This window comes from Cyprinodon tularosa, unplaced genomic scaffold (assembly GCF_016077235.1).
Source record: "Cyprinodon tularosa strain WSP-4 unplaced genomic scaffold, ASM1607723v1 ctg152, whole genome shotgun sequence".
NCBI classification, from domain to species: domain Eukaryota; kingdom Metazoa; phylum Chordata; class Actinopteri; order Cyprinodontiformes; family Cyprinodontidae; genus Cyprinodon; species Cyprinodon tularosa.
Genome location: NW_024038354.1, coordinates 699,614 through 726,265, shown reverse-complemented (window position 1 = coordinate 726,265; position 26,652 = coordinate 699,614). Strand labels below are relative to the sequence as shown.

The following is a 26,652-nucleotide window of genomic DNA, read 5'->3' as shown; positions in this document are numbered from 1 at the left end:
GCACACATTCAGAGACACACAGGAGCTCTTTCAAGCTGGGCACCGTTTCATTCACAACACCTGTCCCATCAACCAGGAATCAGAAATACTTTAATAATCCCAGGGAGGGATTACTTTAGTTACATTCCATCTGTAATAGAGTGACTATAGGACCAGTTTGATAGAACACTATTTAATACAATATATATAATTAGTGGGTCCCATTCCATCTAGCCATTGGTTCGGGGTCCTTGGCCTGGAAAATGTTGAAGACAACGGATCTATAGAAACAGCATTTATACAGCAGGCCTTTCTTTATTCTTTTATACACACAATAACTGGCATCCATCTCAGCTTTGGAGAATACAGAAACTCATTAAAGGAAAAGTCCGCTCATAATCAGAATTCAAACTTCTGAAAGTTCTTTAAATCTGAAATTATTCCATCCTGTTCAATAAATGATCAGTGTTTTTAATTCAGAGTAATTTTCATGTGAATGTGCTTTACTGGAGGCATCCATGTTTGTCAAAGAACACTACTGCCACCTACTGGTTTGTGACGTCACGGTGCGGTATCGGCTGTTGATCAAGTCCCAGTGCTGTATCTGGTGTTTGTCACAACGCGCTATTATCCAAGTCATCTTGAAAACATTCTTCTTCCAGATGTTGGCTACATATTACGGGTTTTTTCTCTGGCCAGAAGTTCGATGGCAAATCCTCCCTCTTCAAGTTGGCGATCCAACGACCAACCCGTCCGTGGAGGATCAGGAATCAGAAAGGTGGAATAACTCTTTTTTTCACTTTAACTCGATGTATTCCAGCATCCAGCTGCCATGCACGTGGGCATTGTCAGTTTCACTATAGCTCTGGTGAATTTCAATGGTGAAGTCCTCTGGAAATCTTCAATAATTGTTGTTGATTGCAGATGTGTCTAGTAGTTCCCACTGATTTAGCTTGTAAAGCGGGGAGAATGGCGCTAGGCTTACCGCACCGTGACGTCACTGCTGGAAGATGGCAGGAGGGAGGGGCTACTATATTTGGGCAGAAATGGCCGCTCCCAGACAAAAATTATTGTTTTTATCTTTTTACTTATTAAAGCTAAATTCATTAAATCACTGCAAACATATTAGTTTTAGGTATAAATAATGATCCATCTGAAATTATCATCACATTTATCAGACATTTTTGCTCTCAGACCTCCAGGATTATCGGTTTGGGTGCCGATGACCGCCCGGTAACCGGTTCACTCTTCTTTCCTTTCCCTCACAGCAAAAATGATCTAAAAATGAGTAAAAATGTTAAATTGATTTTATTTACCCTAATGAGCAGGTAAATAACATCACCTGCCAATGGAATGAGCATTTTTACTCTTAAAATAACAATAAAATAACATAATTAGATATTATGCACTTGAAAGAAGAGACTAAAGTTGTTTTTTCTTATTTTAAATGTAAATTGTCCTGTTCCATTGGCAGAGTGTATCACTTACCAGCTTATTTCAAGAAAAGATGCTCTTGTTCTAAGAAAATTTGACATAGATTTATTTTTTTGCAGCACTCTGGTGAGATTTCTGGCCTTGGCACCAGGAAGCAGAGTCAGTCTGCAACAATCTTTACTGGGATGGAAAAAACCTGAAGCTTTGATCAGAAACTGGAAGCCAACAACTCCAGAAAATGTTTACCAAGCAGAAATTAAACCAAACAGTCTGTCTGCTCTTTAAATATGGTAATCTGACAAAAAAAAATTGCTTAAATATAAATGCAGCTCTAACTTAGGATAGTATCACAACCTGATCAGGTGTGAAAACAACTAACCTGAACCCTTTTCAGGAATATTTTGTTCCAATAATTTCAATTAAGTTACATTTATTTTCTGAATGACAGAATAGAGGAACTGCTGTGAAATTTAAAATTAACCAAAAACATTTGTAAACTGTAAGAAGATTTGAAAGAGAACGGGAAAAAAAAAAAACTAAAGAATATTTCTGAAACAAAGAAAATTTAAAACAATAAAACTGAAAACAAATTTTGAAACATGTAAAAAAAACTGATTTAGGACCCAAAAGAAATAAAAAAACAACAACCTTGAAATATTTATTGCTATAATGCTGTGAGTATAACAATAAGTATCTGTCCTCCTCCTCAGACACGCAGCAGTTTGAAACTGACAAAAGAATAATACAGTAATCTGAAACTAAAAGAACATTTATTTTCAGTTTAAAATCTGTTTTTGTTTCAGTTTTCTTTTTTGTTTTAAAACTTTTTTGCTCTATTTGAGCAAAAATCTCATGAGTTTATTATGAGATAATCAGACAGCTTATCTCATAATTATGAGATCCTATCTTGTAAATATGAGATAAACTGTCTCATTTACGCTTCCGTAAGTTTCAAAATAATTTTTCAGTAAAAAAATTAAAAGGCTTATTGTCCCTTTTTTAGCTCCATACATAGCTGGTTCTGCAAAGCCTGCATTCAGAGGTGGATATAAGAGCAAGGAGAGTTTTATTTTTAGCCTTTTACAGTTATTCAGTCAATGTGTTGATCTTAACAGAAACAGATGGGGGTTAGAATGGGACATAATGTGGAAATACTTATAGGATTAATCATAAATACTGATAGAAAAATACTCCTCAGATAGCCTGAGTGGTGTCCTCACAGAGTCCAGCAGATTCTGTTCATTCTCTGTCAGCATCTGTGGCTCGTTTCCTCGCCGCCTCCTGTGTCCACCCCTTCCTCCTCCTTAGATCCTCCGTGTTCCTCCTCTTTCATCGACTCCTCCTGCTCTGGATTCACCGGATGAACCAAAACAGAAGCAGGAACCTCTTTGTCAGCTGAGCTAGGAGTCTCTGCTTCTTCCTCCATCTTCCAGTCTGCGGGGGACTCTGGTCCCCGCCTTGTCTCCGTCTCGCTGCCTGTTAATGACCCTCCTGATGGTAAACCCTTCCTCTCACTCGAATCAACCTCCCTCTCCTTGCTTGGTACTTGCTCCTCCATCATCGTCGTGGTCTCCTTCGACAGACCGAGATCTTCTCCTCCATTTAAAACATCCTCCTGTTGCAGCTCCAGAAGCTCCTCCATCTTTGCTGGGGCTTTGGTTTCTGGATGTCCGCTCTCAGGACTTGGACCTGTGTGATGACTGAGCTCCATCAGTCGTCCCGGTTCCGGATGGAGCCGCTGACCTCCATGAGGGTTCTGCTCTGCTGTGGGTGCTGCTGCCGCCGCCTCTTTGGCTTGGCGGATGCAGTTGATCCACTGCTGCTTGTTGAAGGCGTCGCTGGCTTGGAAGCAGTACGTCTGCAGCTGGCTTCCTGAGCGGTACGAAACCCGGAAGAAGTTTTTGGCTGTGTGGAGAAGAAATGACAAAAATGAATCAATAAAAACATTTGAAATAAGAAAGATTTTAAGCAGTATAAAAAAAGAAAAGGTGACCTCTAACAGGCATTTAAACAGCTAATAACCCAACCCTTTCTGGGTGGTCCTGTAACCTCCACCATGCAACTCTGTGGAATATTTAGCAGCATCTTCTGATCGCTTTTGTGTTAAAGATAGGCTCTGAGTCTGCACCCTGATGCTCTATCTCTCCGGTTGTTTTCCCTGAAAAGAGATCACTGCAGACAAACTCGTTGAATAACACTTAATTGCTTATATGTATTAAATAACCAGGAGACATGACAACAGATTCTGATATAAATTATAATCTTACTCAGATCAGAGAAGTTGCTTAGAGTTACAGAAGGCAGCTGCTTACCAAACAGGAAGTGGCCTCGATTAACAGTTAAAAAGGCCTTTTATCCATCTCCTGTCTGCTACATCATCTTATTTTACATCATGCATGTTAGCAGATGAGAAGGCATCCATGGCTGCAGCCTTATCAAAATATTACACTTTGTTCCTCACTGAAGGAAACTGCTCTCATTTCATATATAAATCTCTGCCACGTACAGAATGAAGATTATAACTGTATATCCAAACAGAGGAACTGTCCCAACTAGACAAACTATTGTGGAAAACATCAGTTCTGACGCGCAACAGGCAGTTAATACCAAACTCACACATCATCAATGATAATTATCCTAACGATTCCCCCTGAAAAGGTGACGTTTTCAATGTATCTAAACCAAGCAACTGGTTTAGATACGTGGATGACACATTCGTCAAAATCCAGCTGAAAGAAGTGGAAGCTTTTACCAGACACATCAACGCTGTGGACCACAACATCAAGTTCACCAGAGAAGATGCCAACGACAACAAACTACCTTTCCTGGACTGTTTAGTGAGCATGGAAGGAGATGGAAACCTCAACATTGGAGTCTATAGGAAACCTGCTCACACAGACCAGTATCTACTTTCTGACTCACACCACCCACTGGAACACATTACTGGCTGATTCTTCACCGCATAGTGCATGACGCCCGTTAGGTGGCACGAGCTGCAATATCCAGCACATTGTGACGTATATATATGATAGACATAGACTGATAATTTATGACTAAAACACGTTTTTAGTTCGCGGGACTGCCGCTTATCACCGCTCCCACCCTCCCGCCCGCACCCGCAATGAGCTTTCAATATCTGTCCAGCACCGCACTGCTTTGCAGGGTTCTGCCTAATGGTAAATCCACCCTGTCTAGGCATCTAAGGGGAATGGTGATTGGTGAATTGGAAAAAAGACTTAAACTACTTCTGGAAAAGGCAAACTTGGATTGACCATTCTGATTCTGTCTGTCTGGCCTTGTCAGCCTAAGGGTCAGGCTATTGGTCGGGTTCCACTAACATCTGTGCATCACTGACTTCGCTCATTGTTGCTGAAGGCCCCTCTGATGGACCCGCCCACTCTCATCTCGCCGTCCGATATGTCCTCCAGGTCGAGCTGCTGAATGGGGATGGGTTGGCGGCAGAGCTGGTAGCTCACTGGCTGGTTGTTCAGTGACATCGACCTGGTGATGACCAAAATATCCTGGAACAGAAATACGTGGAGTTTCTGCAAAAAAGGACAAAGGAAGGGAGAATTAAACAGATCTGATAGAATCCACGGTTTCTGTTCATTTTATGCTTGTTTGTTCCTTAAAATAACAGCTTTATTCTGGTGAAGAGTCTCAGTCATCCAGGTCATAGTCATTCCAAAAAAGGAAATTAAAAACAATCCACTGGTCTCAAGTTGTTTGTTTTTTTTTTATTTTGTTTTTTTTGGAATAACAGCTTTATTCTCCACTACTGAAATTATAAAAGTGTACAGATCCACAGTTTGAGGGAAGAGGTTGAGTGAATGAAGGGGTAGAAACGAGTTGAGGAAGGATGAAGGAAACGAGAGCAGCACTAACGAGTCCTCTGTTGTTCTTCAGCTCTCCATGGCAGCTGAGGCACTTGGAGCGATCGATGAGTTCGTCCCTCTGTCCGTCCTCTGAATACAGCAGGCAGTCCTTGTAGTACTGACACTCAGACTCTCCAGTCTGCCGGTTGATATCTGCCACCACGGTCTGGACCATCAGCATCTGCACAGCCAAACACATAACCCCCCGATTAGGCCACAGCTAGTCGGCTCATTCCTCTAAATCTGCTGCAGACTAAAACTTGGGCTGTGTCTGAACGTCCGCCCTAACCCCTATCCCTCCATCACTATATAGAGCGGGGACTATGTAGTGAGCTCAGTTAACTGACCTTTTGGACAGATGGTCACTACTTTTTGTTCCCCAGTAGTCATGTAACTCCTCCTCTACCAGGCACGTGCAGAGGGGGGGGCTAAGGGGGCTTGAGCACCTGCCCCTTTTGCTCCATGATCCCAATGTGCCCTTTTGGTCCCTTTTTTTTTTTTTTTTTTTATATATATATTTTTTTTTATTTGACACATGTACTGAAATTATTATTATTATCTTTTTTTGGCAAGAAAAACAATACAGTAAGCCCTCCGGTCACGTTGTTACCTTTGACCTTTTGCCGGTGACGACGCACTTGCCTCTCGCACAGTCAGATAAGGCGGCTAACTGCGGAGCTAAAGGTAGCGAATATTCCACATTACACTGTGGCCGCTGCTCATTTGGCCCTAAGCAAGATCAACCATGATCGGACGGATGGCTGTCTTCAGTCTGCACCGCCTCTCCAATGTCAACCTGAATAGACATTGTCTTGGCCTCGCTAAGAGTTAGCTATCCAAGCAGCTAAACAGATACTCAGCAACTCCACAAAAGCAGATTCTTTGTTGTGAATTTACTGAATCTTTACTTTGTGAAACTGAAATACAAACATATACAAAATATACGTCAAGAATTGTACATGAATATACATGAATTACAATTTAGCTGAACTCCACTATACATTTGTTATGGCATTTTTAACACCAAAATGTGTCAGATTCTAAAACAAAATACTTACAGACGTTGCTTGAACAAGCATGGAAACAAACTGTAACCCATTAAGAGTGGAAGATGAAGGCAGCTGTCTCTGCTGCAGACAGGCTCAAACTGACTCCTGTAACACATCCTCTAACAACTTCCTGTCTAGCTGGATGTCAAAATAAAGGCCTCTCAAAATCGATTTTTACAACAAGAGTCAGAATAACAAGTAGTTACATTAGTCTTACTAAAAATGTAACCCAATCAAAGTAGCATAAAAGAAAAAAATATAAAACTACAAACATAACACTCCCCGCCTGGGGTCTATAAGAACCCACACTTAATTATCTACATTGCTGGTGCTTTCATCAGACAGAAGCAGGACTACTTCTGTGACAGGACGAGAGAAAGTCTTTTTTTCTCCATCCTTTGTAGTAGTCATCTCGATCTTCCGGACTAGTCCATCTTGCCCTGGGAAAGTCTTTGTGATGATAGCGATGGGCCACTCATTTCTCTTGGATTGAGAATCTTTGAGTAGAACTACGTCTCCACATTTTAAGCTGGCCTTCTTATCCTGCCACTTTTGTCTGAGCTGCAACGTGTGAAGGTACTCGCGCCTCCACTTGCCCCAGAAGATATCAGCCAGATTTTGGACCCTCTTCCATTCTTCCTTGTACCTGGCCCCACCCTCAAAGTTGCCAGGAGGAGGAGGCGCCGACCCCGTCTTCAAGGTCAGGAGCATGGATGGAGTGAGGATCAAAGTTGACTCTGGGTCTGATGATACTGGGATGAGTGGCCGAGCATTCATCACTGCGGCTACCTCGGCCATAAGGGTAGTCAAGACCTCATGTGTCAACCGTGTTCTTTGCTCTTTTAGCACACAGTCAAGGATGCGCCTGGCAATCCCAATCATCCGCTCCCAGGCTCCGCCCATATGGGATGAATGGGGTGGATTGAACACCCAGGTGCAGTTCTGGTCACTGAGGTATCTCTCTATGCTATCTGAGCATGAAGTAGTGCTGGACATTTGCAGTTCTCGTGAAGCACCTACAAAGTTCGTCCCGCAGTCAGAACGAATTTGCCGAGCAGGACCTCGGATGGCGAAGAGACGTCTCAAAGCGTTGATGAAACTACTGGCAGTCATCGTCTCTATCAACTCGATGTGCACTGCTCGCGTACACATGCATGAAAACATCACTGCCCATCTCTTGGAATTGGCATGTCCTCCTCTAGTTCGGCGTGAAGTAACCTCCCAAGGCCCGAATACGTCAACACCGACGTATGTGAAGGGGGGCGCTACCTGTAGCCGCTCCGCTGGTAAGTCTCCCATCTGTTGGTGTTCTGTTTTTCCCCGCAGCTTCTTGCATGTCACACACTTGAACAGAAGACTGGTAATGCTTCGTTTAGCACCAACTATCCAGAAGCCTGCTGACCTGATGGCACCTTCTGTAAAGTGTCTGCCCTGGTGTTTCACCGCTTCATGGTAGTGGCGTATGAGAAGCACTGACAGGTGATGACGGCCGGGGACAATGATGGGATTGATGTCATCCAACTCTAGGCCTGAGTGCTTTATACGACCTCCAACTCTCAACAGGACATCGGAGTCAAGAATAGGATTAAGTTTATACAGGCTGCTTGAAGAGGCAATGTTTAAGCCCTCTTGAATGCATTTGATCTCTTCTTCATAGCACTCTTTCTGAACACTCTTCAATATGCACACTTTGGCTCGTGCCATCTCTTCCACTGAGGGTTCGCAGATGTGCCAACCTCTGCAGCTGCTAGTTGAAGTAGAGTGAGAAAAGGTGCGAGCAATGTGGATCAAGTGCGCTATGGTTCTGATTAGAGTGCTTAACTTGGAGAAGCGCTCAAAACGTTTGGGCTGAACAATATCTTCAGGGATGTACACAATGTTTGCTGTCACCTGGGGACGTATTTCAGAGTCTGCCGCAGGATCGACAAGGCCGTATGTCTCTTTAGACTCAGAGAAGTACAGAGATGGCTTGGTGAGAAAGGCTGGTCCTTTAAGCCATGTCGTGCTGCTGAGAAGAGCCGCTGGCACAGAGCGAGAGCCGCAGTCAGCTGGATTCAAGTCCGAAGGTATGTATCTCCACTGTCCAGAGCATGGTGAGTGCTGTATGCGTTGGACTCTGTTGTGCACATAGACATAGAACCTCCGTGTTTGGTTGTGGAGGTACCCTAACACTACCTTGCTGTCAGTGTAGTATACTATGTTGTCGAACGCTTCATCCATCTCTGAAGTTATCATTTCTGCCAACTCCACGGCAAGCACTGCTGCGCAGAGTTCCAGCCTCGGAATCGTCAAATCAGGTCGAGGCGCCAACTTCGCTTTCCCATACACAAAGCCAGTCTCTACATGCCCCTCTTGAGATGAGACTCTGATGTATGCCACTGCAGCCACAGCTTTCACTGATGCATCAGCAAACACACAAAGCTCCTTTCGCTGAGCCCCTGATGTAGAAATGGGCGTGTAGACACGTTTGATCTGAAGTTCCTCTAGGTCTTGCAAAGAGTCTCTCCATTTCCTCCACTCGGCTTCCATGCTCTGTGGAAGAGGTGAGTCCCAGTCAAATGCCAGTATGGTGAGCTCCCTCAAGAGCAGTCTACCCTGAATGGTGACTGGGGCCAGGAACCCTAGTGGGTCATAGACACTGTTCACAGTCGACAGCACCCCCCTTCGTGTAAAGGGTTTCTGTTCAGAAGTGATTCGGAAAGTGAACGTGTCCATCATGATGTTCCAGGATAATCCCAGACTGCGTTGAATAGGCAGGTCATCTGCAAAGAGATCCAAATCTTCCATATTTTGAGCAAGATCATTAGGCGGAAAGGCTTTGAGGACTGCAGGCCGATTGGAAGTGAGCTTGTGTAACCTGATGTTAGAAGCTGCAAGCATTTGTTGAGTTTGCTTTACAACACAGATGGCTTCTTCTTCAGTGCTGAATGATTTCAGCCCATCATCCACGTAAAACTCACGTTCAACAAATTTTCGCACTGCAGGACCAAACTCTGCTTCCCCTTCTTCAGCAGCCCTTCGTAAGCCGTATATGGCGACGGCGGGTGAGGGACTGTTTCCGAAGGTGTGGACTCTCATCCGATATTCAATGACTTCATTTGCCATGTCATTGTTCTGGTACCACAGAAAGCGAAGGAAGTCTCTGTGGTCTTCCTTCACCACAAAACAATAAAACATATGCTCAATGTCAGCTGTGACAGCCACTGCTTCTTTCCTGAACCTCATGAGGACGCCCACCAAGCTGTTATTGAGGTCGGGGCCTGTAATGAGGACGTCGTTGAGTGACACTCCGTCATAGGCTGCACTGGAATCGAAGACGATGCGGATCTTGTCCGGCTTTTTCGGATGGTAGACTCCGAATAGAGGTAGGTACCAGCACTCTTTGTTTCTTTGGAGTGGTGGTGCAATCTCTGCATGTTGTCGCTTGAGCATATTCTCCATGAAATCCAAGAAGTGCGTCTTCATAGCAGGCTTCTTGTCCAATGACCGTCGTAGGGACATGAGCCGGTCATAGGCGAGTTGTCTGTTGTTGGGTAGCCGCCTTCTTGGTGACTGGAAAGGTAGAGGACCAACCCAGTTGTTGGCTTCATCTTGATGGAACTCCTCACCCATGATTCGCAGGAACTTGATGTCTTCAACTGAGGGTCCGAGTTTGTGGTCGTCTGAGGTGCAATTGAAGATTCCTTGACCCAGACTCTCACTATTGAGAGGTGTCATCGCACTGTGCACTCGGCTAAGCATTGGCTGATGACGACTATTGGGCTTCTCTGTAAAGGTTTCTTTCACCTTCATCTGACCACTGCAAGGCTGAAGACAGCTTGTACGACCATTTTCCAACACTGTGGTCTTGAAGCTCTTTACCTCAAGAGGTCTGTGGGTGGATCCAAGGCAAACGTTTCCAACAATTACCCACCCCAAATCCAGCTTCTGTGCAAATGGAGAGTTGCCCACACCATTGATCTGGTCCCTGACTTTGTGCACCCTAAGGATGTCTCGGCCTAACAACAGGAGGATGTCGGCATTGGAATCCAGAGGTGGGATTTCATCTGCAATAGACTTCAGGTGAGTGTGGTGGCGTGCAGCTTCTGGTGTAGGTATTTCAGAGCGGTTGCTGGGGAGCTGGTCACACTCAAGGAGAGTAGGTAGGGAAAGACTCAGCTTCTTGTCTGCTGACTCTATGATGAACCCAGAAGCCATTCTTCCTGACATCTCCGTTAGCCCTGCACATGTCTTTAATGTGTATGCATGCGAAGATCCCTTGATCTGAAAGATGTCAAAGAACTTGGAGCGAGCAAGAGAGCGATTGCTCTGATCGTCCAAAATGACGTACATTGTCTTGGACTGTTCTTGGCATCCAGCGGGGTACACATTGACTAGGCTGATTTTGGAACATGCCCGTGGGCTTACTCCTTCTCCACACACCTGTGTACACTTTGAAGTTACCTCTTGGCTGTCCGCTTTGTCACCCTCCCCGCCATGGTTTGCTGGGGGAAGAGACGCTTTGGATGACCAAGGGGCAGGACCAGGGTGGAGTGCTGATACATGAGCATCACTCTCACATTCTGTACATTTAATTTCAGCTGTACAATCTCTAGCCAGGTGTTGCGTGGAGGAACAACAACGGAAACAGATGGAGAACTTCTTAAGGAGCTGCTTACGCTCGTCCATTGTCTTCAGTCTGAACCCGCGACACTTTTTGAGCGGATGAGGCTTTTGATGGATCGGGCACTGTTTGCTTGGGTTCACTGCACTGCTCTCGTTCTCACTGGTTGACTCTCCAGTAGAAGAGACTTGCGTCTTGTGGACCGCTACAGGTGTTTTGGCTGACCAGTCTGAATAGCTCTTTTTCACATTTGCAGGTGTAGACGAAGAAGCAAAGAGACTAAAACTGGGGTCTGTGCGTGCTTTAGCCTCTGTGAGAACAAACTTCACAAACACAGAGAACGGTGGAAAGCTGACTAGATGGGTGCGTTTGTATTTTGAGCCATGTGATATCCACTTCTCTTGTATGTTGTGAGGCAATTTCTCCACTATGGGGTGTATGCCTCTGGCAGTGTCTAAGTATGACAGGCCTGGTAGACTGCCATCTAACTTTGCATATTCCAGCTCTGACAGTAGATCTGCTAGGTCACGCAGCTTCCATGGATCGTTGGATGAAACCTTGGGAAACTTTTCCACCTTTGAAAAAAGTGCATGCTCCATAGCTTCAGGTGAGCCATATGTCTCCTCGAGCCGTTCCCAGGCTAATGACAATCCGGCTGGTGGGTGTCGGATGTTAACGGCTTTAATTCGTTTGATTTGCTCAGCTGAGTCCTTGCCTAGATACTTCACAAGAAGATCTAGCTCTTCAGTTGCTGACAGATCTAAGCCAGCTATTGCGCTCTTAAATGATGCCTTCCATGCCCAGTAATTTATGGGCTTATCATCAAAGGGACTGAGCCCTGAGGTTACCATGTGGCTGCGAGCTAAAAATTTAGCAAGATCACTGGTGAGATTGAAAGACTGGTAATCTGTACGGTCAGGCACTCTGAGGCTAGAACGCCGCGGAGCTGGTACAGGTGGAGGACCATTACTTGAATGAGGTAGTGTACTATTAACTCTCGGGGTGCTTAGAAGAGGAGGCGGGCCATAATCAGTAGCTGTGTGATTTATTGGCGCTTGTTGATCTGTAGCAGCATAGCAATTTGACATGCTATCTGCATCTGCACTCCTCATCTGATATGGTGTGGCACCTGTAGTGACACTCCTTTGTTCCAGTACATATTTGGAAACAAGTTGCTTTGTAGCTTCTTCTAGATCTGAACTAGAGGCATTACTCCTTATCTCATAGCCCATTTCCATTAATCCAGCTTCTAATGTTTGCATTTCAGCTCTTGCTGTTTCTAGCTCTTCGTCTGCTCTGAGCGAATCAAGTGCGGCTTGCAGACGTGCTTGCTCCAGTTTAATTTCTGCCTCCCTTTTCATGAATGTTGCTCTAGTTTGAGCTGCTTCAGCTTTCGCTTTAGCTTGCAAAAGCACAATGTTAGATCTGGAGCTAACTGAAGCTTGGACGCTATGAGATGCTAATGATTGTGTCTCAAATTTTGCTGAAGGTCTGCGCTCCATCATTTAAAAAGTGCTTGAAAGACAGTTCAGTAGATGTAAGCCACTTGTGAGTTTGTTTGCCACTTAGCTTTGAAACAGCGCTGCTCCGTGCTTGCTGTGATGCCGTCTTTTCACTGTCTTGGCCTCGCTAAGAGTTAGCTATCCAAGCAGCTAAACAGATACTCAGCAACTCCACAAAAGCAGATTCTTTGTTGTGAATTTACTGAATCTTTACTTTGTGAAACTGAAATACAAACATATACAAAATATACGTCAAGAATTGTACATGAATATACATGAATTACAATTTAGCTGAACTCCACTATACATTTGTTATGGCATTTTTAACACCAAAATGTGTCAGATTCTAAAACAAAATACTTACAGACGTTGCTTGAACAAGCATGGAAACAAACTGTAACCCATTAAGAGTGGAAGATGAAGGCAGCTGTCTCTGCTGCAGACAGGCTCAAACTGACTCCTGTAACACATCCTCTAACAACTTCCTGTCTAGCTGGATGTCAAAATAAAGGCCTCTCAAAATCGATTTTTACAACAAGAGTCAGAATAACAAGTAGTTACATTAGTCTTACTAAAAATGTAACCCAATCAAAGTAGCATAAAAGAAAAAAATATAAAACTACAAACATAACAGACATGTAAGTGAAACCAAATGAGCCCCATGGATGATGCAGTATTGTTTGATCTAAAACACTGTTTACTCTGTGCTTTTAGTCTTTTACATTGAAAATTATGTTTTTTAATTCACAAAAAACTGTTCTGTAATGATTACAGAACAGTTCTTTTGTGAATTAAAAAACATAATTTTTGGTGAAAATACTGGAGTAGGCTTGTTACTTGTCAGACAACGGAAAACTTTGAATGTTGTATAATTTCTCTACTTTAGCAAAGAGTAGCGGTTTAAACGGAGGAAAGTATAGGACGCGGCGCGCCTTTCTCTGAAGAACTACTGAGCGGGAGGAGAGAGCCAGGTGAGGAAAAGCTGTTCTTATCTATCGATTCAGTATTTTTATCATACAGACTGGCTGTTGTTCTTGTGCTATGAGCTAGCTGCTAGCTAATGACTTTGCTAGCAAAGCAAGATAACTAAAAAGTTTCCCTGTGTCCTTAATGATGGTAGGACATTCTTCAGTATTACTTATGCAATAGGGGCACATCGCCCGTCAAAAACCTATCATCTCCATAATGGATATATGTCTGATTTTCTAATTTCCTTTGCTGCATGATGTACATTTCATTTATTCTAGCGTTAGGTAAATGTATCTTGAAGGAGAACTCATCCAGAACTACCATGATAGATATATGATAGATATAATGTATGAAGCTGGTGAAAACAAAACTGCGCAGCTTATGCAAGGAGGATCGGTTGTCAGACCTTCTTTTGTTGGCATCGAGAAGGATGTGCCAATCATTCACAGTGAGGTTATTAACATTTTTAAAGACATGGCTAACAGAAAACTGCTGCTGTGAACAAAAGAGAACAAAAATAGCAAAAATGCTTAAAAGTTGGAAATTTGTTTTTAAACAGTAAAATCACCATGACGGAAAATAAGTTTTTGGATCATAATCTTGGATTTAGTTTGGGGAGAAAAGAAAGGCAAGAGACTGAAATAAATAAGACAATGACCTTCACTCAACACAGAAAAGATGAGTCAATGAAGAAAAAAAGAAAAGAGAAACTGGCAAGAAAAAACAAAGAGGAAAGATTGAAGAAAATGTATATAGGTACTTACAAAATACACTAAGACACAAACAGAGTAGGCTTTACTCATGGTGACATCCATTAATAAAATGTTTGTTTTGTTCTTTTTTTTCTGCAGTTCCACGTTAAAGTTTGATGCAGCAGCTCTGCTTTTCTGAATGGACCGTCTCCATCTCCACTATTTCCCTTAGCTTTGATTGTATGTCTCACAATTTTGTAATTTATCATTGTTCATTAAACTCTGAAAGCTATGTGACTTTGTTAATATTCTGTCCTAAAATGCGATAAGATGTGCCCTTTTTTTTTTTTGAGCACCTGCCCCTTTAGTGGTCTCTGCACGGCCCTGTCCTCTATCACCACCACAACAAATCCCATGATGCTTTGCGAGGAAAGCTCTCACGAAGCATTCTGCTCATCTAAGCTGTGTCTGAACATCCGTGCTAATCACTACATAGGGCACTATATAGTTATCACGCTTTTTTAAATGATTGTCCGAACATCTAGTGGATGAAAAAAGTAGTGGACTCCAAATTTCCCACAATGCACCTTGATAAGTATTGTCTAATTGTGCATTTTCAACTCTAAGGTAAAACTAATATTTGAATTATGTATGGGATAAATGAATAAATGCACTTCTTAGATAACATTTCATTATTTAATTTATAACTTTAAGTGTATATTTAACTATTAAATGGGATATTTGATTATTTTGTTTTTCATAATTCTATCGATGTTTAATATTTGATATTTAAATACACATCAAATATTGAATGTGTATTTAATCTATAATCAAAAATTCGTTTTTAATAACTTAATGCAACTTTGAATTCATTATTTAAATATGTATTAAATATCTGAATCAAGTTCTAGATAAATGAAAGAATGCATAAAAATGATTGAATTTTAATTTATTTATCTATTTAATTTCTTTTTTAAATTACTTAATGAGGCATGTAATTATTAAATTGTGGATTTTATAATTTTATAGTATATTTAATGTTGAAATCATGTTTTAGATAAATTAATATATGTTCTTATTCCAGCTCCACATACCCCTCCATTAGAGACAGAAAACAATCAGCTGCCAGTAAAATAAATAGAAAATAACTAATTTAAAAATAAATTTTAATTATTTTATACAATGGAAATCATTGAATTCATTTTGAAAAAATCTATATTTAAATACGAGAAAAACAGACACTCTGTAAAGTTCTTTCTGTAAAGTTCAGTCACTTGCTGACAGGTACGTTCATGTCAACAGTGAACCTAGATTCTCTTTTGTTTTGTTTTTTAGAATGATTTTTAAAAATAAAATTTAAAAATCAATATTTTACTTTACTAAATTAACATTTAGTGGGGGGTTTTTAAATTCATGATTACTTTTCGAGTTCTGTGTTATTTGCATTACATGTGAATTTATTGTAGTGTTTTTAATGTTATGGTCTTTTAACCTTGTTTTAATTTTCTTTTTTTTTAAATGTAGCACTTTGAGATTTGAATTCAAATGTAAAGTGCATTACAAATAAAATTCATTATTATTATTATTATGTGTAAAGTTGAAGCACGACGGTGTATTCATTCCATGGGACGTTCACATTCTTCAGCATATTTTTTGGGGCTGACATCACAATGACGCAACAAGGAAGGGCAGAAAGATGTGAGCCTTCACGTCATCATTCAAAGGTTTAAAACGGTTAGAGCAGCTGCAGCGACTCTGGGAGTAAAGAATCAGGCAAATTAGCTCCAAAGTCAGAGCCTGAAGTGCTCAGAAAAATAGAAAACCCAAAAGCGCCAAAAAGCGGGTAAAAGTTAAAATCACAATGTCAGGACACTACAGTAAAGGGTCTGAACATTTAGATTTCTCTTATTTCATATATAAATTTATCCTATTGATTCACTATAAAAGTTTTTACTCAGCCTGTTTCACCTGCAAGGCCACAAAATTCCCCAGTGTGAGGATGTTTTTAGAGAAGCCAGAGCTTCTTCCCATAACAAACCAGATTCTTTCTCAGGTTTATTCATAACATGTTGCTGTTTAACCAAAGTGTCTGTAATTAGTTTTGAATCTGACTACTTGCCATTGTTCAGAAATGGGCTGATTACCGTGCAATAAGGTTAATATGATGAACTGTTCTCTCTTTGCAAAGATAAAAATAAAGTACAGACTGAGTGAAATCCATCTATCTCTGTTTATTTAACTGGAGCAAATAGTTGAATACTTTTTCCCTCTACAATTTGCTGTTGTTAAAGCAGGATTCTCCTTGACTGATTTTTTTCTGAGGACAGCGATTGTCAGAAGGATCAGGTACCACCTGGAGGAAGCAGTCTTCCAGCCTCAATACCTCTTTTAGAAGTATACATTTATATACATGTTTAAGCCAGAATGATTTGACGTTTAAATATAATTTCGCTAAGACTATAAAGATGATTAGAAATCAAATTCTGGAAAACTAGCTCAAATAAACTCCTCTTCTTCGCCATAAAATAAATACATATACTCTATATAGCAACAAAAAAACAACAAAAAAACTAAATTAAAGATTAACAGTTGAATAATTTTTAATGCACTAAAATATTAGTGTAATACTAAAGAAACTACCTACATAGCATAGATAGACATACATACATGATAAAAGATAACTTTTCTTTTGAGGAGAGGAGTGACAATTTGGGTTTTTTTCACCTGAGAACCAAAAGACAGCAAAGCCTCTTTTTCCTCTGTTTCATACAGAATATAGCAGCAGCAGCTCAGTTTAGGTTTGCTCTATAATGCAAAGTGGTGGCAGAATGATGGTTGTTGTGCAGCTACAGGGAACCTTGTAGTCTGGGAGTCCATCCTGAGGTCAGAGGTGAAGCTTGGAAAATGTTGGGTATGGAGAGCAATAAAGCAATGTTTGATTCAAAGAAGGACAAATGGAACAAAGGTTTCCCTCTCTGGTCTCCCAGGAGTGGTCATTAAGGGGATATAAACCTAGTTCCATCTTTTCAGCATATGAGACTAATAGAACATCCTCCAATCCTCCACAGACGTTTCTATAAATATCTCAGGATTCGTCACTTTGTAGAGTCTCTCCTGAGGACGGAAAGGAAACTGTCAGGGTTACAGGTCTCCTAAAGGACTGATTTCCACGACTTTTGTCAGGTTTTGACTTTCTGAAACTGTTGTGGGAGTTGGACCCGGAGGCAACCTCTGTTCTGAATGGAAAATACATAAAGGTACATTATTATTTTATCACTGCTGCACTTTAAAAATGGAAATGTCTTGAGAGCTTTACTGAACGAAATTTCTTTTTGTATGCACTCAGTTTGTACAAAACGAAAATAAAGTCTGTCTAAGTCAAACCTATCTACTTTATTTTAGTAGATATTTCTGTATCTTTGCTTCTGTCTCCTTGAACCCCAGTCGGCCTCAGCAGATGGCCGCTAACACTGAGCCTGGTTCTGCTGGAGGTTTCTTCCTGTTCAAAGGGAGTTTTTCCTTTCCACTGTCACTAAAAAGCATGATTAAGGCCTAGTTATCCTCCCGCAGCAGTGTGTCGCAGTGAGCTTGTTGCAGATATTTTTGATTTCTGCCCATTATTGAAGCGTGGTCTGCGCTACTTTATTCCACGCCACAACGCCAGAGGGCCAATCACGAACTAGCTGTGGGTCTAGATACGGCCGAGGCGGTGAGGAAGTGGGGGCAAGTTTGTCTGACAAAGGAGGGACATGAGGGCCAAAAAGAGCGGGGATCCAGGTGGAAAAAGGGTCCCAGCGTTCTGGCGCACCTCGCTTTGCTAGCTGCTCCATTTCCACAATGGCGGTCAGACAAACAAAACAAGCCGCTAAGGTACCTGTTTTGGTGAACACATATAAAAATCAAACCTAAACAGAGAACTTGACAGTATCAAACAGGAAATACGCATAGAGTAGAGCAGACGTAGATCTGACCAATCAGAGGCGTCCTGTCTAAGGCGCTGGCATCTGGCATCTCTGCGTTCACTGTGACAAACACGCAGACGACCTGGTTTCAAAGTATAAATCAGCCTTTAGTGTGAGGGATTGCTGAAGAGTCAATGAGTCGATGCAATCAGCCGGTTTTCCTTAGATAGAAAACTTTGAATCAATCTGACTGGATGATCTGGTGAACTGGAAAGTGACCTGAGATGACATGATGTGAATTGGAGCTATAGAAATAAACTGAATTGATTTGGTCATGTGACTATGTTTCAATTTTTATTTTATTTTTTTGGGGGGGGCGGCGGGGGGGTAATTGTGTAATTCATGTAATCTTGAGGACTCATTCTTTCTATGTTCTTAGAATGTATTTAACAGAGAAACCAAATCTTTGCTGATTATTATTTTGCATCACATTACTGTTGCTGTCTTATTTTAACCACAGGAACGTTTCTGTTTTAGCAGAAAGATCAAGGCTAGTTCTTCTCACTGCTTCCTCCAGGTGCTGCCGGTCTGGGTGGTCGTTGTCTGTGTGTTTCAGGATCTCTCTGAGCAGCAGCGGGTATTTGACCAGCCGGCTGCGAGGGATGTCCAGGAAGTTCCACAGGTCCAGCTTCCTGCTGAAAGGTGACTGCAGGCAGCGCTGCAAGAAGTCCTGGACCCTGGGATCCTGCTTCTTCTGATCCAGCAGAGCCTTGGCCTGGACCTGGTTACTGCAGTACGGAGTGTAGGAGGAGAGACACGGCAGCTGCAGAGACACGAAGACATCACCGATCACCATGGGTCGACTATAAAGGTCTATGAAAACCCTGCAGACTCGTCCAGGACTCACCCAGCCGGTCAGGATGGGTCCAACGTTCTCCGTGGATCCGTCAGGTTTTCTGGCATCTCGTAGCCGACTTAGCAGGTCTGAGAAATATGGAGTTAATCTTATTCCATTATTCTTGCAAGCAAAAAAATCTTTTTTTGTAAATAAAAACGTGAAAAAAAAGCAAAAAAAAAAACACAGTTCAGAAATAAAACTTTGGAAAACTTTTGAGATTATTTATTTTTTTGTTTTCACTTTTTTTTTGGTTCCAGTTCATATTAAACATGTTCAACTATCCATGGATCCCTTTAAAGAGAATAAAATTTCTCCCAGTTAAACATTCCCGAGAAAATCCTCTAAAGTCTCATGATCAGATTTCGCAGTTTGTCGGCTTTAATTCAGCTGTTGTTAAAGTAAAATCTTGTTTTGCTGCAGAGTCTCCAGCTTGTTCTGTACTTCATCAGAAACCACCGTTTACCAGCGGTGGACAAAGTACTTAATAGCAGTACTAGACTAAAAGTATTAATACTCATAGTCAAATCTGACTCAACTACAAGTAAAAGTTACTCAGTAAAACCCGTACTCAAGTTTAAGTATTGAAGTACTCACTTAAGTATTCAAAAATCCACATTCTATTTTCTAATATCAGAACATTTCTGAGTTAAACCACCTGATGTATTGATACAATGCAATTCAGCGTACAAATAAAAGGCCACAGTAAAATGAGGACAGCTATTTGATTATTTCTAATTTAAAAACAAACCAAAAATAAAGCAAGAGAGTCTAGATTCTCCTCTTTCTATCTCTATAGAATAAAGGTTTAAGGTTGAATCTATTAGAAACTATAACTCTGATCTGAGACTCATTCTACTGAACAACTTGGCCACATGGCAACAACTATTGTCTTAAGAAAATGATAAACTACTAATAATATCTGCTCTGAGTTTCTCACGTTAGTGGAACCTTATTAAATCTGTAAATCAGTGGCATCCAGGTTCAGTCCTAATGGCTGCTATCCGCCATGATGGATGAAAAACAGCAACAGACCATTAAAAAGCAAAGCAGAGCTAAAAGGAACAAGAAACTAACAGTAAAGATACTCAAAAAATACTTAAGTACTTAAGTACAGTAATCAAGTAAGTGTACTTTGTTAGTTTCCACCTCTTCTGTTTACCTTCATGCAGAGGTATGAGTGAATCCAGGGTGCCAAAGATCTGGTTTAGCTCCTGTTCAGTCATGATGGAGAGCTTCAGCATTGGGTCGCGGTACGCCTGCAGGTGTGCACAAGACACATGTAAATATCTGCACTAATCTCAACCCGACAAAAAACACATTTGCTGTTTACCTTTCTGGCCAACTTCAGATCCTCCACCAGGTCTTGTTCTCCTTGAGCCAGCTCAAAAATAGCCTGTAGACAGGTAGGTACAGAAAAACCAGTAACACAAACGGTTTTACTAAACTTCTCACAGCTACGGAAGCCCATTTCTGTCTCATGAAAAAAAAAAGGCAAATAGAAAGTCATAATTCTGAGATATTAATTTATAATTTTGATTTTCAAAGTCATTATTCTGACATATATTAATGATTATTTGTTATAAGATATAACAAATAATCATAAGTATACCTCAGAATAATGACTTTTATTTGTTATAATATCTTATAACAAATAATTATGACTTTATATCGGAAATCTAAGATATAAAGTCATAATTATTAGTTAAAAAGTCATAAATCTGAGATATAAAGTTATAATCGCAACTTTCAAAGTCATAATTCTGAGAAACAAATTTTGAAAGCCGAATATCTCATATTTCTGACTTTCTATTTGGCATTTTTACTCTCATTTGGCGGAAATGGGCTTCCATACTAGGCGGATTAAACTGTACTCTCTTGAAAAACATCCAATTTGAGGAATTAAGTCGAAAAAAAAAATTTTTTTTTACCTCCTGTCTTTTGATCTCTTTGGGACTCAGAGTCTGAGTTGCTCCAGCTCGGATGTCGAAGGTCTCACTCCACAGTTTGCTGTCACGGCGCTTTGAGGCCACGGCCGTTAATGTGGAAACGCGCGACGATGGGTTGGAGATGGTCGCTGAAATAACGCGGGTCTTCACCATGGACAAGGAAGGAGGATGACATGGAGGAGGAGGGCGAGGGGGTGGAGCTGCTCTTTCTACCCGACCCTCATGGCGGCAGCTGATGGAGCGCTGCAGAGACAAAGACTTTTAAACAGGAGACATATTTTTACCTGATTTATTTGACTCGTTAGACTTTGGATCACACAACTTTTCCCCTTTTGTAGGTCCTTTAGGTGGAGAGAGAGGATTATTATAGCGTTCCTAAATTTTAGACAATTACAAGTTCAATATGCCTTTATTATACCTTTTGGCCACTCAGTGAGGAAGAAGTCATGACTCCAAAAGTAACATACCAGGTCAGATTACCATGTAGAGACAGAGACCTGAGGTTTTGGACACATATCCAAAGGCAAGGAAAGGCAAGTTTATTACTATAGCACAACTCAGTACAAAGCCTGCATAATTTCTCAGTCCTGCAGGTCATGGCAACCACTCACTAACTGCAGCAGATTCACCAGTCTCTCCGTCTGTGTTACAGCACTTTGCTGCTCCCCCCTCCCCTCTGGACACCACACACAGGCTCAGCCTGGCCCCGCCCACTCAGCTGTCTCTCCACTCGATACACAAACAACCGCGCTGCTCAGACGCCGGAGAGAGAGAGATCATTGGAGCAGATAATACCGTAATTGCAACCAATGGCAAGCTGTAGGGTTTCCAGTTAAATGCAGTTTAAATATGCACATGGAAAACCATGAGCAAGAAAATGTAGAGCTAAAGAAACAGAGAGAGGAGATTAAACTGTTCAGTGTCAGGATTTGGTTGAGGTTTGTTGACCCAAATGCAGAAGCAGAGGTGATTTTCTTGTGGGTTTAATTAAAGGTTAACTGAACACAGAGGCAGGAAATCCAAAAATCCAAACACGAAAACAAAGTCCAAACAAACCAGAAACCGGGAATCCAAAAATCAAACATGAAAAAAGTCCAAACAAACCAGAAACCATGGAGACATCAGGGGGAAACTATCACGAGGAGGAAGACTCAGAGGGACGGAGTTGGAGGATGTTTGACGAGGAACTAGCAATGAAGAACTGAACAGAGAGAGTATTTAAGGGAGACTGAAACAAAGAGAGGACTAATGAGCAGATTGGGAGCAGGTGTGAACAGGGCAGAATCAGGTAAGAAGCTAGGGAAAAAGGAGAACACAAGAGGGCAGCAGAGGGTAACAAACAAAAACATGAAGACTGAAAACACAACAAAATAAGAACCAAACCACTAAAACATGGAGCAAAGCAAAACTAAAGACTCAAAAGAAAACATAACAGAACCAGAACTCTGACAGACAGACCCTCAGATAGACGTCACTGACAGAGGCGTTTCAGACCTCCAGAGAATATCCAGGTAGATAAGAGTGATCACCTTCAGAAGCACTTCCTATTAAAGGTGTAGTGGAGGGTCTTTTTTGAAAGAGTGCATTTAAAAAGAAAAAGCAAATGCATTACAACTGACCTGCTCCCGAGAGGGAACACCTATTAAACGTGTGCGAGAGCGTACACAAGTCCATTTATCCTCGTGCACACGCTCTGTTTAAAAGTTGCTGTTTGCATCGCTCATACAAGCTCACTTTCCAGAAGAAGATTAGCTAATTTCCCACTATGTCAGATTCACTGCCGGTAGTATTACCATTTATTTCAATGATCCACCCAGAAAACAAACCTCCTCCACTATACCTTTAACTTTCAAAGTTGATATTATATGTCAGATGTTACTGGAGCCCACTCAGAAAGTGGAAATAAGACCCAGTACATTTATCCCATTAATACATGTTATTTAAGTGGGCTAATTCTTTATTTGTCCCACAATGTGGAAATTTATAGAATTAAAGCAACAGGCAAACTGAGCAAAAGTAAACTGATTCATCAGGAAAGAGTCAAGTGGGGTTCAAGTTTGCAAGCAAATGGATCTAACAATCTGAGAATGATACTACTCACGCCATGGATTTAGTAACAAAGGGTTTCAGTCCAACATGGTCAATGTTGGGAAAGGTCATCACAAAGCCCTGATCCAAGTCCCACAGAAACTCAGAGGGCAGAGCTGAGAACGTGTGAATGGGCCACAGGTGGAAACACCTACTTAGAGATTTACCTGCAGAGTCTGGCTGATCCTCTTCAGCGACGTGACCTTGACAGGAGGCAGCAGACTGGCCAGAGACGCCACTCTTCGCTTGGTATTGGGCTTCTGGAGGACACAGCAGAGGAAAAACCCCACCCACCCCGTCACATTAGGAGTCAATGCTGACTGATGAAGGCTAGACCTCTGACAATGTCTGCTCACAAAGACAAAGGTTAGGTTTAAATAAATACAAAAGAAGTTGTAGCGGCACTCCAGCTCCTTTAGTTTCTTCTGTACCGCATGAAAAAATCAGTCTAACAACAACTATTGAAACCAGTGTCAGCTGGCCAATAGAGGGCGCTAGGGCACTGCCCCACACCCAATGACCTAGATTAAGACAAAAAAATATTTTTTCTATAATTTAGTTTCAAATTGAAATGTAAAATATTTCAAAATACATATATGTACATATATATAAGATATGAAAGATTGAACATTTAAACTTTATTGACTAGTGAAGTGTTGTTCCATTTTTCGTCAGATTGGTGATGTATTTCCTACCTAGGGCACAAAAATCTTTGGCCATTTATTCTCGTTAAAAGTTGTCCATGTGCAGTAGCTCCTCTGCAATACAAAGATATAGGAGAGCTGATAGGAAGTGTATTTGTTCGCCACCTCCTGCAGCTGCGCAGACGTTCTGCGGGTTATTGACAGGTCGAGTCACGGAAGTAAGAGACGCATTTGAGAGAAAGAGAGAGAGAAAGGGCGCAAGAACTGTCTTTTTCCAAGACCTGGTTTAGCGCTAAGGCTAGGCGAACTGCATGCAGCGAGGCTAACTGCGTGCAGCGAGGCTAACTGCATGCAGGGAGGCTAACTGCATGCAGCTAGGCTAACTGCATGCAGCAAGGCTAAGGCTTTATTCTGCTTTCCCTGCCTCCTTTTTTAAAGGTCAGGATCTGAGTCAGCATGGATAAAGACAGCTAGGACTGATTTAAAGCACTTTGTAGAAAAGGAAAAGAAGAATGAACAATCTGGGATTCACATGGAAAATAATAGAACAGGGGTCGACGTTAAGGATTTTTACCTGACCTTCACATTTCATTTGCCCAGAAACAATTTTTACTTGCCCAGTTTAATGTTTTATAAATATAGTTCCTAATATTCATCTTTGTATATATATCAATGAAACATGTTTGTTTTTTTAAATACTACTACTCACCAATCTAACATGTTTAGCTCTATAACATTTAAATGCACCACTCCAATGTCTAAGAGAAAAAAAATTTATGAACATTTTTTAATGTATGACCACTGTACAGAAGACTGCCATATGATAGAAATATTTACACTGTGTGCATACTATTAATATTATTATTTTCCTAATCCCTGACTGATCATTTTTAATCTAGGGTGTATTATAGTATAGATTAAATTCATCATCCAGCTGCTGCTCTGCAGAATTCTCTCCCCAAGAGCTGAATCACGCCATCTAGCGGAAAATCACGAGGCTTTTTCAAATCACGCGAGAATGTGTACAAAACAACAAAAATGGCGTCGGCAACGCTTGTGGGTCATTTTCACGAATGTCGGTGATTTTAAAGTAATTTTGAGTGATAAATAATTTTTCTTTTTGCGATCATTGCATTTGCCCGGTGGGCAAATTTGTACTCTCGCGACAATAAAAACTACTTGCCCCGGGAGATCGGGGCAATGGTTAACATCGAGCTCTGTAGAATATAGTCTACTTTTTCTAGATGTTTGTTCATTTGCATAGTTGCTCTTAAATAAACACATTCTCAGAAAATAAATAGTCTGTATATATTAAAAACCATAAAGCTAACAAATGGCTTCTCCATTATTAAACTGGTGCATTATTTTTTTTAGGTTTGTGACCCAATATTGGACCAAAACACAGATTTACCTGTTTTTATGATTTTTTGTTGTATTTGGCATTCATATAAATGTACTGGTGTGATAACTTAGAGTATTTTGATAGCTTTTTTGTCTATTTTGACTTTATAGCCCCCCCCCCCGGAGAAAACTCCACCAGCCGCCACTTAATCGCGTCATACAAAGATGCGGACACTTTTGTCTTGTAGGTAAGAAGACGATGTAAAGAAAAACATCGCCAGCTAACAACTGAGGAAATAAGTATTAGGCAGTAAATATTAGCAAGATACTAAGCATTAGCTATGACCAGCTAACTTTTCTGACATACAAAAAAAACAGACGTTATGTGGTGATTTTCTCATCATGGAATATTTTTATTATCAATACTCTGAATTATTTTTAATCTGTGGACCCTTATGGACGAATGGAGTATAAACAATTGAAGATTGGATTTGTGGAATTTAACAGGCAAGAAAGTTCCCAATAAACTAAATCCCAATAAACAATAAACTAAATCACAGCCTGCTGGCCGTTGTTCCAAAGATGGGTGAATTCGGGCTTTAAAGGTTAAACCTGGATTCATTCTGACTCCAGTCCGTTGATCAGCAAAGGTGTTTCCTATCAAACAAATTCCCACACCTGAGTAGAAAGCGAGGAAGCGTTTTCCTCCAAGCATGACTAACAGAAGCCCCTTCAGCTGTTCCTCTGTCTGCAGGACGCTGTTCTGGATGAGGTCACAGTTAATCAGAGCATGTCTGTGTTTGGTTTGCCTGGCAGACCACAGCCAACAGACCTCCTAGAACAGGCATGCCAAACGTCGGTCCTGCAGGGTCGCTGTCCTGCGGGGTTTAATCGCTTACCTGGGTCAGCTCAGCTGATTCTGATGATTACAGCTCAACTACAACCTGTTAATCAGCTGTCAATGAAAATCAGCTGTGCTGAAGCAGAGAAACCCCTAAAACCTGCAGGACTGGTCCCTCCAGGACAGAGTGTGGACATGCCTGGTCTACAATATAGACTTTTCTCATCTCTGTTTTCAGACACACAAACTTTTTGAACCAAATCTGACGAATGTTTGCAGTAATTTAATGGTTCATAAACTTCTCGTTTTGATTTAGACGACATTGTTTTTTTATCATGGCGAGGATCCTTAATAAACTATAAGGAGAGGAAACTGATGAAAATGTATTTTAACTTCAAGACCCAAACCCTCAGCAAAGGAGGAAGATCTTACCTCCTCCTGTTTTCCCATCTCCTGGATCTGAGTGCTTCACCCAGCAGAGCATCCAGAGCTAAACAGATGTCTCAGTAGAAGCTCCGGTCTCTGTCCTGCCACCATGCCGACCAAGTCTTTAACAGGAATGGCCCTTGATTCATCATCAAGAGTTTGGAAAATGTTTTTATAGGAGATTAGATCTTGTTCTGAGCCACAAGCTTCAGCTGGAGCTGTAGAGCTATGAAAGTAGAGTGGCCTGGTGCAGCCAGCCCCAGCCTCAGCAGCGGTCCCCTCTGAGCCCTCAGCACCTCAAAGCTCCAGTAAAAGAGTCCAGATCGGATCAGAGCGTTCAGGCCATGCTGTGAACCCTGTGCTCCTCTGTCTGACTCCTCTCTGAGATCCCTGCTTACACTCCTCCTCCATCCCTCACTAACTGCACCCCCTTCTCTCTCTCTCTCTCTCTCTGCTCAGTTCT

General features: G+C 41.5%; 1 protein-coding gene across 2 annotated transcripts in view; it reads right to left on the bottom strand.

Annotated features, from left to right (window-relative positions):
- Nucleotides 1-1,498: 1,498 nt before the first annotated feature.
- Nucleotides 1,499-26,652, bottom strand: part of arhgef3 (Rho guanine nucleotide exchange factor (GEF) 3) — a 58,595-nt gene continuing 33,441 nt past the window's right edge. The window contains exons 1-10 of one of the 2 annotated variants that reach the window (XM_038279701.1): nucleotides 26,196-26,586; nucleotides 23,105-23,197; nucleotides 20,832-21,092; nucleotides 20,234-20,296; nucleotides 20,063-20,159; nucleotides 18,913-18,989; nucleotides 18,571-18,828; nucleotides 5,299-5,469; nucleotides 4,769-4,958; nucleotides 1,499-3,318 (exon numbers count right to left, since the gene is read on the bottom strand). In XM_038279701.1, the coding sequence (XP_038135629.1) occupies nucleotides 2,663-3,318; nucleotides 4,769-4,958; nucleotides 5,299-5,469; nucleotides 18,571-18,828; nucleotides 18,913-18,989; nucleotides 20,063-20,159; nucleotides 20,234-20,296; nucleotides 20,832-21,092; nucleotides 23,105-23,197; nucleotides 26,196-26,213 (1,884 nt within the window). In that variant the 5' untranslated portion in view covers nucleotides 26,214-26,586 and the 3' untranslated portion in view covers nucleotides 1,499-2,662. Of the gene's footprint in view, nucleotides 3,319-4,768; nucleotides 4,959-5,298; nucleotides 5,470-18,570; nucleotides 18,829-18,912; nucleotides 18,990-20,062; nucleotides 20,160-20,233; nucleotides 20,297-20,831; nucleotides 21,093-23,104; nucleotides 23,198-26,195; nucleotides 26,587-26,652 lie in introns of those variants that run through there. The other variant, XM_038279699.1, reaches the window with a different exon arrangement.